Source organism: Barbatula barbatula, assembly GCF_947034865.1.
Source record: "Barbatula barbatula genome assembly, chromosome: 21".
Classification (NCBI taxonomy): Eukaryota; Metazoa; Chordata; class Actinopteri; order Cypriniformes; family Nemacheilidae; genus Barbatula; species Barbatula barbatula.
In genome coordinates this window covers 5,706,828-5,722,150 of record NC_136784.1, presented here as the reverse complement: position 1 = coordinate 5,722,150, position 15,323 = coordinate 5,706,828, and the positions used below count along the sequence as shown (strand labels likewise).

At 37.3% G+C, this 15,323-nt stretch overlaps 2 protein-coding genes across 5 annotated transcripts; both read left to right on the top strand.

The window, feature by feature from the left end:
* Window positions 1-158: 158 nt before the first annotated feature.
* txnl4a (thioredoxin-like 4A) lies at window positions 159-1,743 on the top strand. The gene is made up of 4 exons (XM_079485403.1): window positions 159-349; window positions 657-829; window positions 914-1,017; window positions 1,360-1,743. The coding sequence occupies exons 2-4, from the start codon at window positions 677-679 to the stop codon at window positions 1,529-1,531; spliced, it is 429 nt and encodes a 142-aa protein (XP_079341529.1). The 5' UTR covers window positions 159-349; window positions 657-676; the 3' UTR covers window positions 1,532-1,743.
* Window positions 245-12,194, top strand: cndp2 (carnosine dipeptidase 2). 4 transcript variants are annotated; one of them, XM_079485402.1, is made up of 12 exons: window positions 245-349; window positions 6,451-6,563; window positions 6,659-6,802; window positions 7,271-7,433; window positions 8,440-8,528; window positions 9,017-9,217; window positions 9,416-9,500; window positions 9,692-9,852; window positions 10,527-10,691; window positions 10,775-10,916; window positions 11,115-11,262; window positions 11,464-12,194. In XM_079485402.1, the coding sequence occupies exons 2-12, from the start codon at window positions 6,504-6,506 to the stop codon at window positions 11,528-11,530; spliced, it is 1,425 nt and encodes a 474-aa protein (XP_079341528.1). In that variant the 5' UTR covers window positions 245-349; window positions 6,451-6,503; the 3' UTR covers window positions 11,531-12,194. The 4 variants fall into 4 exon arrangements, with proteins under 4 accessions (XP_079341528.1, XP_079341525.1, XP_079341526.1 ...); XM_079485399.1 differs by lacking the exon at window positions 245-349 and adding an exon at window positions 6,087-6,186; XM_079485400.1 differs by lacking the exon at window positions 245-349 and adding an exon at window positions 6,105-6,248.
* Window positions 12,195-15,323: the final 3,129 nt, after the last annotated feature.

The window sequence follows — 15,323 nt, the reverse complement described above, 5'->3', positions numbered from 1 at the left end:
TACATCATGTCAAAAAAACTACATCGCCTTTGTTTTAGGCTTCACATTTGCGTTTTATGTAACGAATGGTGGAATTATATATATATACATAAAGAATATACAACACTTTTAATAAAGTAAGTTTGTATAAGTTTACACCATTCTGCAGCCAAATAAACACGTCGAATAAGTTTGAGAACAGCACGTTTCCGCTCCAGTCCAGCAGACGGCGACATTGAGTACTTTTCATGCATCGGCTGCCATCGTAGAAGCAACGAAACGCAAGTGAACGTTGTTGTATATCTTTTACGTTTTCAAAACACGTTTATTCCAAACGATAGAAATCAAGCTTTCATTCTAGAGCTGTAAGGTAAGGATTACAATTGACGTTCTTTTATGTTCAGTTTTAATAATTGACTGATGATATCTTGCAGCACTTGTCCGTATTTTCTACAATATACAAAGCAGACAGGCTACGAGCTAACGTTAGCTAGAAATATAATTCTAGAATGTCAATAGTATGTAGTGCATTTTGTTATCAATCTTTCTGTCTTTCAGTAGTCGTCCTGAAAAAAATGCAGTTGTGAGGTTTTGCTTCCGTAAATTGTGTCATTTGTAATGCTACACTCTTTGTTGATGTTAACACTGGTGTGCTCATTCGTGGTATGGGTTTGTAGAGCTGCATTGAGCTGCAAACATGTCGTACATGCTTCCTCATCTTCACAATGGCTGGCAAGTGGACCAGGCTATTTTATCTGAGGAGGATCGTGCTATAGTTATTCGATTTGGCCACGACTGGGACCCTACGTGTATGAAAATGGATGAAGTTTTGTACAGTATTGCAGAGAAGGTATGCCGCATTTAAAAGCTAAATCGTCTGTGAAAACCCATCTTTTTGAGAAATATATGTAATTAACACACGATCTTTTCCCAGGTCAAGAATTTTGCTGTAATTTATCTAGTGGACATTACAGAAGTGCCGGATTTTAACAAGATGTACGAGTTGTATGACCCTTGCACGGTCATGTTCTTTTTCAGGTAAGCATTGGGCTTGTTGTAATAACGAATGACTTGCATTGCTTTATATCTTCACGTGAAGCAGAGTTTTTATTGATATCAGTAAGAACAATGTCTTAATGTGCATGTGTAAGTTTGTGAAGAAAGAATGCTTGCTTACGTGAAATAAATATTTTTGGAGTTTTTTTTTTTTAAAGCATTCATGTGTAAAGTTATCTTTCCCTGCCTTTTCAAACTCTTAGTTTTTGTATTACAGCAGTTACACTGACCCAAGATTTATATTTACTCTCTTCGTGAGGATCTTGTTTTAAAATGTGTACTATTCCTTTCAATATGTATTTGTGTTTTGCATGTATATTTCAGGAACAAGCACATTATGATTGATCTTGGAACTGGTAATAACAACAAGATAAACTGGACCATGGAGGACAAACAGGAGATGATAGATATTGTTGAAACTGTCTACAGGGGAGCCAGGAAAGGACGGGGTCTTGTGGTGTCTCCTAAAGATTATTCTACCAAATACAGATATTGATTTCTGGTTCTATTTATTCATTATATTTGCTTTTCTCATCAACATCTTGGTTTGACACTTTCTGAGCATTTAGCTATAAGGTCAACTGGACTGTTTATTGTTATACATATGCCATGTATAAATGTTTTAACTTGCGTTTATGATCATTAGTTTTTTTTATAGTTTTGTCCCTCTGAAAGTGCCACTTTATATTAAAGGAATGAATAAATATTTCCTGCAGTTTTTATGTCTAAGCTATAGTTTAGCCAAAGAAGTGCTAGTGAGTCATTTTAGCACTATATACAACAAGTTCTAAACTACAATTTATAAATTTAAGCAAAGCTGTTGTTTAATGCAAAATTTGCACTAAGAAAAACATATATATTATTTTATTGGTTAATTAAGTTTATAGCTTAAGTTTCTCTTCATCTAAAGGTTTCTGTGGAGAGGAGCTACTTGGGTGTTCCCAAGTTCTATTGAGTGTTTTAACTGTTCACTCACTAAATGGGTTAAATGCAGAGATCGCATTGCAAGTATGGGTTACCATACACTAGCAACTGTCACTTCAGCACAAAGATTTACATTTACATTTATTCATTTGGCAGACGCTTTTATCCAAAGCGACTTACAAGTAGTTTTTTTTTTACAGTGACACATTATTTTACAGTGACACATTACTGCAGAGCAATAGGGGGTAAGGTGCCTTGCTCAAGGGCCCTTCAGTCATTTAGGGGTCCTATATCTTCATTATAGCTGGTATTTAAATATGCTATGTAGCTTTATGGCCAATAGTGATGAGGCAATGTTTTTCATAGAGAAACATTTGTATAAACTTGTATTGCTGATACATTCATAATAAGTAAGACATAATAGACACAAATTATCATTTTAGTATCAAGCAGTGTAAACACGTGTTGGATCTCTATCTTAAGGCAGCTTAACCTTAATATGAACTGAAACATATCCCTCAAATCTTTTTAGTTGGAAACGTTGTCCTATGTGAGTTCGATTAAAAAGTTGTGCAGACCGGTCTATGTATTACGATTAAAATACCACTAAACTATACGAGCAGTCTAATCTTTCAGTACTGTGATGTCATATGCTGATCAGTCTGCGCAGTTCTGCAGATTTAGTCAAACCCACCTGTCTTTCTATAATAACCAGATCATGTAATTTACTTGCACCTGGGTATCAGACTTGGTTACCCGAACTTATTTTATTCTGCTGGCACGTAGGTTTGTGAGCAGTTGTACGGCTCTGGTACTGCGCTACTGTCATGAGTAACACTTTTATTTCAAGCATTATTGATATCCTGGGAATTTGTTTTGTTAACATTAGCCCAACTTAAAGAAAATGGTAAAATTGACTCGCATGAACTCAACAAATAAAAGCAAATCAGGCTCACACCGACTTTATAAAGTTGCACGCGATGTTTGCTAAAGCACAGATACTCCACCCAAAAATCTGACTCACCCTCTAGTCGTTCCAAACATGTATTTCTTTGTTCGGTGGAACACAATGAGAGATATTTTGGAATAATGTTTGCAACCAACAGTTCTGAAGCACTATTGACTCCCATAGTAGGAACAATTTGAATGGTAGTTTTTTCCTTCATTCCTCAAAATATATTTTGTGTTCAACAACCAAAAAATTACTAAAATGGTTTCCTACTATGGCAGTCAATGGTGCTTCAGAACTGTAGGTGTTAACATTATTCCAAAATACCTCTCCTTGTATATAACAAAACAAAGAAATGTATAAATGTCGGCATGTCTAATTTTTGGGTGGAGTTACCCTTTGCAACACATCCAAGGTGTCTTTGTCCAGGATTTATTGAACGAATCTTCTTTTAAACGGCATACATGTTCGGGATAACAATTGGTAAAGCGAGCAAAGAAATTAGGACTCGGACCAGACTAGATGGAATTCAAAATTACTACCTGTTAAGAGAAAGAGACATTTTTAACCCTTGACTTTTTCTTTAACAAAACAAAAAATATATTTTTAAGCATCCTGGCAACAGAAAAATGGAATGGTCTCCATTCACTTCTATTGTATGGTAACAAAATTGATTTAAGTCAATGGGTAACGTGCTTGTTCGGTTGACAACATTCTTCAAAATAACAAGAGAATAAAGTAAATGACTTAACCATCCCTATGACCATTTTAGCCATGGAGTCAGATTGCATAACTTTAAAATGACTGTGTGTGTTTATAATGAATAAATGCAGCTAAAAAGCCAACAAAATGTCTTCTTAATGTGGCGATGTTGTATCAAACCAAAGACAAAGTATACATAGAACTAATTATCAATGACTAAAGAAGAATGCATACAGTGCACACTCCAGCACTGAAGCTCTGAAGGCATGCAGGCTCCACTGAGCAGCACAAGCCCAAGTAAAGAGTGTGGACAAAACAGCAGGAATATGTGGCCCCACAGGTTTAGTCTAAAATGTCAATTTGTCCTTTATGTTGATGCCACAGCAGTTAAATCACTAAATTACCCACGCAAATGAAGGCATCACCACGCCCAACAGAGGACATTGTTGTTGTACAATTAGCGCAAATCCGGTGTGCCAACGTGACGAACCAGAGTTGTATGCTGAGAAGTTACGAGTAACTGAGGTAATCAAATCAGGGAGCCGCCGGTCCTCGAGTTCATTCACGTTTCGCGGGGGCACATCATTGGATGAAATAACCAAAGGGCGTGAGAATTTAAAAGACCAGGCGGAAGTACGAATAGACCAAACAGTCTGTCCCACTACATCAAGATATGGCCATGCCTGGATCCTGTCCAATCCTTTGGAAAAGTCAACACTGTGTGTTTGTCAGAATTAAGCACACATGAGAAATCATTTTGTTGACACACCTTATATATTGAATTTGAAACTGATTTCTACGTTTTTAATGGAAAGTTTCATCCCATTAGATTATCTTGATATAAATGGAAGCAACCACAATGTCCTCTTTTCAACAAAAGTTTTAAAAGAGGCATCAGAACATGAAGACAGTACCCACTGAATTCAGCTACATTACAGCCAGATCGGACAACAATCTCTGCCCAGTTGGGGCCGATTTAATCCAAATGTTACTAAAGCCGAGCTGTTATCCTTCATCTTTTTGTTGTAGCAGCACGCACACTACACAACGCATAAAAAGTGCGCTAACAACAAAAATGTGGTCAAGGACAGCGAAAACATCTCCCACATTGTGAACACAGTTGTTGGTGCTTTCAAACCCCTTGCACTGCTGCAGCTACTACAACATTTACATTTATGCATTTCGCAGACGCTTTTATCCAAAGGGACTTACATTGTATTATATTATACATTTGTTTCTGAGTATGTGCAATCCCTTGGATCAAACCCATCCTTGGCGTTGCTAGCGCCACAACCTTAGCTGTAACAACCCCTGTTGAAACCAGCACTGCTGCAGCTCCTTCCTTCCGTTGTAGTGCTAAGATTATTAAAATCCTAACATTTGTATTATTTTTACATACTATTGTCACAATCCAAAAATTGTCACTTAGAATATTCCTGTGGCTCAGTGGTTAGAGCATGTTGCAAGCAACGCCAAGGTCATGGGTTCAATCTCAGGGGATTGCATTTATTCAGATTCAAATGTACAGTGCTCAATCTATCGGCTTTGGATAAAAGTGTCTGCCAAATGCATAAAAATGTAAAATGACAAGCCAAAGTTTAAAGACTAAGTATTAAGTATCTGCAATGATCACTGTATACCAATATACCAGGATACGGTGTTATATAATGGTATGTAAGTGGTATAATTTGTTAATTTAGATGTGCAATGTGAATATTCTATCTGATAATTAATGTTTTTCTAATAAAGATATTGAAGTGCATGCATGCATTAGATTTTTTAGATTGTTAGTGATTAAACAGTTTTTCACCAAGGGTGAAATCTTTAAAAAGGAAAAGTGCATCTTGAGACAAAACAAGACATGTAAAGGGTTTTCGATCAAGACACCTCTAACATTTAAATTAGTCTGGGACTAGGCTTAAACCCTGTACGGGAAACGGTCCCATATCGTCTTTATGTATCCTATCTCACTCAGAGTCTAAAGGCTAAATACACAAGACTTTTGCTCAGATTTTCTGTTGCAGAAAGTCAGTGCAGTCTGTAGATTTGAGCAGTTAGTGTGTTTCTATCTGAAATTTATGCAAGAGTATGATAAAACTTCTGTTCAGATTTTAAAAGTCTTGTAGTGTACTCCAGCCATAAACACAGAAAAGCAATCCCACAATTCATATAGAAATGGTTCAGGTTATTTTCACTTTAGATAATCGATGTTGTATAACACACATTTGCATACAATGTTTTAAAGACGTTAGGATTGTTCAACGGGCGAACGCATAATCTCAAATGTGCTATTTTAATTAAACCTGTTGCAACATCAGTTCTGTTGGTTGGTTTTGTTTCCCCTAAGATTGTTTTATGATCATTTCTCAAAATACCATAAAACCGAGCCTTCCGGCATCACTGAACGCTTGACAACTGTGCATATTTACTGTATTTCTATGCGGCAAAATGCCGTCCTCCCAGACTTTTATTTTGAATTTTCTTTTCTCGAGTCGCGTTCTTCACAACGCCACCGGTGGAAAGACAACTTGGGTTAAAACAAAGCAGTTAAAGTTGGTTCAAATCTCACTTTGGAGGTTCGTAAATGAATGAATACCTCTAGAAATCGCAAACATTTTCTATAAAGATGAGCGTTAATGTAAGAAAGTTAACCGTTACACATATTATACAGTAGATACAACAGTGGCTTGTTTTGAATACTCTGTGGTTCAACCAACCTGTCACGCTGTCATGAATCACGATGTGAGGAATGATTTTGTCAGCAGTTACTGTTACTGGGAGGAGTTTATGTGCTTTCCTGCAAGATAAAGTCAATTACAACACGTCAATTTGTATTGTAGGAATAAAGGTCGGACTGCTTTAGGTCACAGAGCGATTGGATCACAGCTGAACAATGTCTTACCTGCAAACTCTCTTCAAATATGTGGACGATCACCAGGACCAATACGTTGAGGTATTTCCTTATTTTTCTTTATATTTCAAATTCAACCTGTTTCTTCCCAGTTGTCATGCAACTTTAACTTGTAATCCCCTTGTGACTGTATGAAGCGCCTGGGACAATGGGTCGCTGTACAGAGCGTGTCTGCATGGTCAGAAAAGCGAGGAGAAATCAAGAAAATGATGGAGATGGCAGCCAAAGACATTGAGAGACTTGGTGGAACTGCTGAGATGGTGGACATTGGGATGCAGAAGGTTGGTTTTGCTAAAAAATCTTTGTAAAAATAAAACATTTCTGATGATTGTGTCTGGCTTGTGAATAAGATATTGTGGTTTTCTGGCAGTATTACAATTTGGCTGCCTGATTCTATTCCGTTTGTGTTTTTGTGGGTATTGATCACCTGACTGTGTGCGTCACAAGATTGTGGTCGTGTCTTGAATGTTTCAAGTAAACCAAGAGAAAATTCTTTGAAGGAACAGTTCACCCCAAAATGAATATTTGATTATTATTTACTGACTTGCGTTTTATTTAAAAAAACAGATATGTTTTTTACATTATTCATAATGACCATGGATGTACTATAAAACACAAATGAAGTTCATGTGACTCGTGCATTGTTACACAGACCTGTAACATGTAACTAGTTAAATGACTGCAGCTGCTTGCTTAGACAGTAGATGTGACCATTCCCCATTCGATTATTTAGCCTGGTCTTGTTTTAGTTACCAGGTGGTGAGGAGATCCCTCTTCCTCCGATAGTTCTGGGCAGACTTGGATCAGACCCAAGCAAGAAGACCGTGTGCATCTACGGACACTTAGATGTTCAACCAGCCAACATCGAGGATGGCTGGGACACACCTCCCTTCACTTTGGTGGAAAAAGAAGGTATGTGCTCCTCTGAGCTTTTTTAAAGATGTACAATAGTAGTCCCTCTAAACTTTTGCTAACATCTTTTTTTAAGGTTGTAGTGCATTAAGTAACATTTTCTCAGAGAGTAAGGTGTGTCCAACAACAAGTTTATGAACATACACTGTGTAAAACACTTTCATTTTCTAATAATAGGCTGCTATTATCACCTTACTTCTTCACTGACTCAAATGATTTGTTCAGGGATTATCTGTCTATCCCCTCCTTTCTGTCAGCCTACTCTGATCTCGTCCGTGTGATTCAGAGTCGACTTTATTTTTCACAAGCCAATAACTTTGTTATTCATTCACTTTTCGGCTTTAGATCTTGGCAGACTGCTTACATTCACACACAGCAACATTACACACTGCATGAAATGTAATTTTAAGAACATTAAAATATTTACTCTTTAAAGCAAATAAGATTTATCTATTGATCAGCTTTTTGTGCATTCTGCAAATGGTGTACCCACAGGTATTATTCCCACAGGAATATTTCACTGCGTTTAACCCGTTAAGTGTTTTGTTAAACAAAACTTTGTCACGTTTGCATGTGCCTGATGACACGGAAAGGAAGACATTTCACAGACTCAGCATTTTGCATTTGTGTTCCTCCAACCCGAAGTAGTTTCGAGAAAAATCCTGTTGTCCTTTTGTTTAGTTTTTTTTTTCTACTGAGATTGATTCTTGTGACCTGTCAGCTGATTCCCACCATTTTTTTTAAGCTGACACAATTGAAAATTCGTCTTAAACAGCAAAACGAATCTAATGAAAAGTAATACAGCTGACTTCATATTGACATTTTATTAAGACATGCAACTTTTAGTTTTGTCTAGTATTTGCTCTGGATATTAAAAGATAAACGTCATGAATTAGTTTTTCATTAAAAGTCATTAACACCAATGCATATGCAATTTGAAAGATTTGTTTTAGACATGCATTGACATGATACAATTTTATGAAGACGTGTTATTTAATTGTTTAAGGTAAAATGTATGGACGAGGATCTACTGATGACAAAGGACCTGTTCTAGCCTGGTTCAACATCATTGAGGCCTATCAGAAGATTGGACAGGTGCAAACACTTTTTAACCATTTGCTTATTAATCTCTAAAGCTTCTGTGCAAAGTCCTTTTATATTACTTTTCAGAGCAGCTAAATGCATTACGAGCACATATCAGTGCCTTTGAATGCTTATTGCTTGAAATGAAGATTACAGCCTGCGTGGTGCAATCTGGTTGATATGACATTCAATATGACGGAATGAAAAGTTTCAGTTGCAGGTGACTTGGCAAAATAAAATTGTTTTAAAAATCAAATCACATTGCATAAAAGCCTGCTTGTATCTCGTGGTTGCCTCAGATAACTTTTATTTCCCCATCAACACACCGATGAACTGTCATTAGTCCAAAAGTTCCTCTTAAAGACTCTTTGAGAGCTTGACAGCAATGCAGTCTAAAGGTTGTTTGATAATGTTTGTCTTATCATTTAAGCCTGTCTTAAAAATAGAGTCTGTTTTAGGGGTCCTTGGCCTGAAAAGACTAAAACTCTTCTTAATCATAGGAACTTCCCATCAATGTAAAGTTCTGCTTTGAGGGAATGGAGGAATCTGGGTCAGAGGGTTTGGACGAACTGGTTTTCTCCCGCAAAGATACTTTCTTTAAGGGTGTCGACTATGTCTGCATCTCTGATAACTACTGGCTGGGGAAGACCAAGCCTTGCATTACCTATGGGCTGAGAGGAATCTGCTACTTCTTTATCGAGGTATACGTTATGACTTACTGGACTAACAGACTTTTCCTTTTAATCACTGTTTTATCTTCATGAAACAAAAATGTATGAGTGATGCCTAATAAGGCTTGAGTGCATCATCTGCTGTGAAATTAGTAATAGTATTTTTTAAGAAGAAAGTTTTATTTTATAGAATCATGTGTCGGACATGAATGTTTCTTATGTTTCCAGGTGGAATGCAGTGATAAGGATCTTCATTCTGGAGTGTTTGGAGGGTCTGTTCATGAGGCCATGACTGACCTCATAGTTTTAATGGGTGAGATTGGGCAGATGCGTACATGGTTGTGAGTTTGTTGTAAAGATATTCAAGATGATAGAAATGTCCTAGACTGCACAGGATTTAACTGTCTCATCTGTTGTTTTACAAAGTCAGTATACTGCTACAATTTCCTTATGTCAACTTCCTAAGGTTCTATACTACAATGTGCATGAATGTTTTGTTTTCAGGCTCTTTGGTGGATAATAAGGGGAAGATTGTAATTCCTGGGATTAACAAGGATGTGGCTAAATTGACTGATGAGGAGAAGAAACTCTATGAGAAGATTGAGTTTGATATGGAAGAATACGCCAAAGATGTTGGAGCACAGAAACTGCTACATGAAACCAAGGTAACTGTCAGTTGGTTTAATTTTAGTGTAAACTGATGAATGTATCAACCAGTGCTACACAGTTCTTGTGGGTCAGCTGTGGCCTAGTGGTTAGAGGGTTGGGTTTGTGATCAAAATGGTGTTGGTTCTAATCTCAGTGCCAGCAGGTCATGACTGAAGTGCCCTTGAGCAAGACACCTTACCCCTGATTGCTCTGCAGTAATGTGCCACTGTAAAAAAAACGACTTGTAAGTCGCTTTGGATAAAAGCGTCTGGCAAATGAATAAATGTAAATGTAAATGTAAAAATTAACCTCAAAAGTCTCTGATGTAAAAAATTACATTCTTTGTATGTGCTGTTAAAGTAAGGCAACAATATAAGTTGACTGAGTACACACAAACACATGAAATGAATACTGAGACAACTGGGCAAAAGCAAAATCTCCGACCAAGTTTGTAGTTGGTGCGGTTTAAATCTGACTTAGCTTTGCTATTCATAATATCAATATCAGCTTTGGTATTCATAATATCAACACCTTATTTTTTCTTTTTGACCAAAGTGCAGCTTTCTTCTCAACTGAGCCTCTATGATTATTTTGAATTAATTATTTGTTAAAATAATCCAAATAAACCATAGAATCTGCTTATATTCCAATTATTGTATGTTTACCTTGTTGTTTCTTGTTCTCTGTGCAGGAGCAAATCCTCATGCACCGCTGGAGATACCCATCTCTTTCCCTGCACGGCATCGAGGGAGCGTTCTCTGAAGCAGGGGCCAAAACTGTGATCCCTCGTAAAGTCAACGGCAAGTTCTCCATCCGCCTGGTACCTGATATGGATCCTAAAGTGGTGGAAAAACAGGTTTGTAGTGTTCAAAGCTACCGTTATCATCTGTGTATCTTATAAATGGGAACTTGCGTGGACATGTGCTGTTTATCAAACAGGTTGTTACTTATCTGGAAAAGAAGTTTGCGGAATTGCAGAGTCCCAACAAACTGAATGTGTACATGGGGCATGGAGCCAAAGCATGGGTGTCTGACTTTGACCATCCTCACTATATGGCTGGCAGGAAAGCTATGAAGACTGGTAAGACGTCTGGGTCAATATGCTGTGTAGATGAAACTTGAATCACAAGGTCTTGAATCTACATTCAGTCATCCACACATTAAGGTCATTTTGACTTTAACCTTGAACCCGGCTGGTATCAACCCCAAGTCTATGATATCTCATTCCTACTTATCACAATGACCGTTGCTCAATGCACTGCAACTTCTCTCTTTTTAGTGTTTGGTGTGGAGCCTGATCTCACCCGTGAGGGAGGAAGTATCCCTGTGACTCTAACCTTCCAAGAAGCTACGGGACAAAATGTTATGCTACTTCCTTTAGGCTCATCTGACGATGGAGCTCACTCACAGAACGAGAAACTCAACAGGTAATGTTTATTGATAACATGACAAACATCTATTTAAAATGTGTTTTTGAAACCGCTACATATTGAACATATTACCCCAATTTTAATTAACAATCTCATGGTCCCTCTTATAGGCAAGCTAAGAAATTATTTTTTGTTTGATGCTAAGAAAATGAAAATGGCAATCTTTCAGTATTTTCCTTCTTTTTTCTGCCTTAACAGATCCAACTATATTCAGGGCACCAAGATGTTGGGAGCTTACTTCTATGAGGTCTCTCAGCTTAGTTAAATGGAGTTTCTGGATCATCTTGAGTAGGCTGGTATATCTTTAGGGTTCAAAGATGTATAATACTCAGATTAGGGTACAGCTCTGGTGGCATTTAAATGTTGGTTAGGAAATGGCAAATTAATATTGCTAGGCAGATGTTTGTATTATTACTGATTCCTGACAATCTGGTTATATTAAGCAGCTGCATTGCATAAGAAATGCATTTGAAATCTTTATAAAAGAAAAAACATGCATTTGAAATCCAAAAAAGTGCACCCGGTTCATTTACAACTGGCCATACAACCTGTCTGTTCATGTCTTTTTTGTATGATATGGCTTTCATTATTATGAACTATGATGTCATGTTATTGGGCATAATCTGTTGGCACACGTATTGAATATGCACACCAATAAAGTGCAAATTATGACATTAAACGAAACTTTGATTACTAATATAAATGCTTACAAAATTGTATAGACTTGTACATTTTTTTAATGCAACCGTGGACAGTATGAGCTCTAAAAATGTTTAGATCACAGTTGATCTTATTTACTGCCTTTCGAGGTATAGTTCACCCACTAAATTACGATTGTCCTCGCCTCATGTCGTTCGTCTGTGAAGACCATTTCATAGAAGTAACAAACACTGTAATATTTTATAATAATAAATAATATTTTTATTTCACATTAAGTCTTAATGATGTTTATTTAAAGTTTTAACTGTTATGTAGTGTTAAAAAAGTAATTTCAGTAATTTCACAGTGGTTTTGTGTTCAAACAATAACCGTCAGTTAGGTCTAGTGTTTGCTTAGCATCATTCTTCAAAATATCTTCTTTTGTGTTCTGGAAAACAGAAGTCATTTATGTTTGGAATGACATCAGAGTGACTAAATGAAAGCATTTCCATTTTAGGCGAACTATTACTTTAATAATTTTTTTTCTTATATTAAAGAGGCACTTTCATTGATGGCCTGTATGTGTGAATAGGTCAAAACTGTCTGTAAACAGACCCTCGATGAGAAACATCGTCCCCCTGGCAATTTGACTTTGAGACCCATTTCACTACCTAGAAATATTTTTGATGTAGCCTTGTTCTTTTTTTGAACAGTTGACATCCTTCTTATTTAGTTTCACAGTTAATCATTTAGAAGAGCATGCATAAACTATACTCGAGTGTGTATTTACTGTATGTGCATGCAAGCTGATGTCTGGTGCTCACAGGTGGACTGACAGCACACTGGTGGGTCTGCACTCTATGAGCGGTAGGTCACATTTCTCCCGTACCTACTCCTTTATAGCCTCGGGTACCACGCATCCTTAGCGAAGCGAGGGTGAATGAATCCAAATGGACAAACTTGTCTGGTGGCGCTATTTTCTTATGACACTGGGTTTCTAAATGTGACCAGACAGCCTATTTCTGCCCTTAAGATTTATTTACTTCTCTCCCTCTCTTCTGAATCCGTTCGGAACAGCTTTGGTCCATCTGACATTTTTCTCAGTACACCATGTTGAAATGCACATCGGCCTTGTCAGATGTAGTGGCCTGTGGCAATGGCTGTCAGTTGGAAGAGAAGCGAAGCAGGATAATCTGAATATAATGTATGGATAAGTCTTTCTCCCCCGGGTCCAAAGGTTGTTGACTATACCGTGGAGGTCTAGACCGCCTTTGACGCAAGGCTAAACTCTTAAAAATAAAGGGCTTATGTGCTTTAAAATCAGCAGTAAAATAATTTATTATACGATTCAACTATTTTCTTATTCATGCCACTAGAGGGCGACAAATGCTCACGCAACTTGCACTTTTGAATCATCTCATACATAACAAGTACCCGCCAAAATAATAATTCATAATATGGAAAAAGGTGAGGACTGAATCCGTCCTTTTCACTTTTGTGTAACGACAGTGGTGATGTCCACAAAGTTACCAAATGGTCGCTGTTGTTTTATCCAAAACCTAAACTATTAGCAAGGTTATCAGCCCGCAAGGAGGCATTTTAGTTCAAATATATACACGTAAGGCCTACGCTATGCCTTATACATCTGGATTTCCTTGTGGGACGCGAAACGTGATGTCGGGAAGTAAGAATTGTAAATCAGGAGGTTCGTGTCACCTGCGCCCTCCATAAAACCGGAGAGAAAGTCGAGGTCCGGTCTGCTAGTTTTATGAGGTCTGGCTCATTACCAGATTACATTAGCGTAACTCACTTACACATTAATACGCATTCAGGATTTTTACAAAGTTTTAAGCAGCGTTTGGCCTTCTCTTTCTCTCTTTAAAACGTATTCAGCGTAGTTTACATTCGCGGTGGCGCCTTGAATCAAACAGCGACGTTTTTAACCAATGGAGACGCGCCAGGATGTTAACCTTTAATATATATTTTGGGCAAGTTCGTCTAGTGTTTTCACCACATCGTGTGCTCAAAAACGAGGTAAGATGAATGAAAAATGAAACACGTCTTGGAAATATCCTCCAGAATCTTACTTCGGATAAATGCGTCTGAGAAACGCATAAATGTTTTGATGCATCGACGGAGGTGGGCGGAAGTGCGTACGCGTATATCTGCAGACGTCACGTACGGCGTTCACGTCACCTTGATCTCTACATGCTGTCAGTTGTAGCGTGCCTGAAAGCACAACTCATTTAAGACATTATTCAGTACTCCAAAGCCGTTGATCAGCATACTAAATGATGATTTCCGAACAGCCCAACACTCTCCTAACACTCTAATACAATTAGGCCAAGACAGCTCGCCTGGTTATGTTTAATGGGTATGACATCAGAGGAGATAGCGCAGAATGAATAAGTCATTCTTGGTCTCATTTCAAATGTGAAAGATTCATACCAGTAATTTAGATGACAGTATTAATTTAACATGACACTGCATTAATGGTCGATTTTAGATTCACAGAACTCGTTTAAGTGGAATGGACTTCCTTAATTTGATGAGATGTGATGGCAGCGCGATGCCACGTCTCTCTCCATCTCTCTCTCCCTGCGGCACAGATACTGTAACACTGAGCCTTGGCTGGCTGGTGTCCTCAACATGCATGATAACTGAGTGTGTTTGTGTTCTTTATGATGATAACTCTTGATTTCTGAGTGAGGGTTTCGGTTGTAAGTTTGTTGTAGGGCATGTAGATTATGATGTATTTTGATTCTCCTTTAACTCTGCTCAGAGGTCATTATTGTTAAAGTGTCGGGGTTTTATAAGATATAAATGTCACATTTATAGTGGGAGAATAACGAATGACACATATAGGCATATTAAATATGTAGCCTACATATGTAATCTATGAGAAAGAATAAGTGTACGCAAATGAGTTTATTAAAGGGCTTTGTTAAATTATCGTAAGGTGAGACATAAAGTTAAACCTATTTATTATAGTGAAAGTGTTTGTTTTGCATTGGAAAAATAGTTCAAGCATTTTAATTGTAAATTACATCGCAATTGGAGTGAATAGGGATGAGATGAAAATGAATATGCATTTGAGAATTTTATATTTTTGTGGACTTGAGAAGTTTCAAAAGTGCCTCTTGTATGCTTAAGTGGAAAAAATGCAGGTTGAAGTACTGAAGAACACTAGTTTTTGTGTTAAATCTACACTTATCTCCGCCTTGGAATATTGGTTTTATCTGACATTTTTGTCAAAATTAAGTCAATTGCATATTCTAGTTCTGTTACAATCAATTTACATTATGTGATGCTTTTACTTTACCTGGTTTTCACTTTGGGAGTTTTTTAGAAAACAAAGATTTTATCTGAGTCAAATGTAATGTAAAGACGTTGAAGCTCAATATCTCAAAACTGCTCAG

What these genes read in the sequence shown, in the direction of transcription:
- txnl4a (XM_079485403.1), top strand. Translation starts at nt 677, where the DNA reads ATGTCGTACATGCTTCCTCATCTTCACAATGGCTGGCAAGTGGACCAG. An exon ending in TGTACAGTATTGCAGAGAAG is followed by an intron (nt 830 to 913) that starts GTATGCCGCATT and finishes ATCTTTTCCCAG; the next exon opens with GTCAAGAATTTTGCTGTAAT. An exon ending in ACGGTCATGTTCTTTTTCAG is followed by an intron (nt 1,018 to 1,359) that starts GTAAGCATTGGG and finishes TGTATATTTCAG; the next exon opens with GAACAAGCACATTATGATTG.
- cndp2 (XM_079485402.1), top strand. Translation starts at nt 6,504, where the DNA reads ATGTCTTACCTGCAAACTCTCTTCAAATATGTGGACGATCACCAGGAC. An exon ending in AACTGCTACATGAAACCAAG is followed by an intron (nt 9,853 to 10,526) that starts GTAACTGTCAGT and finishes TTCTCTGTGCAG; the next exon opens with GAGCAAATCCTCATGCACCG. An exon ending in CAGGAAAGCTATGAAGACTG is followed by an intron (nt 10,917 to 11,114) that starts GTAAGACGTCTG and finishes CTCTCTTTTTAG; the next exon opens with TGTTTGGTGTGGAGCCTGAT.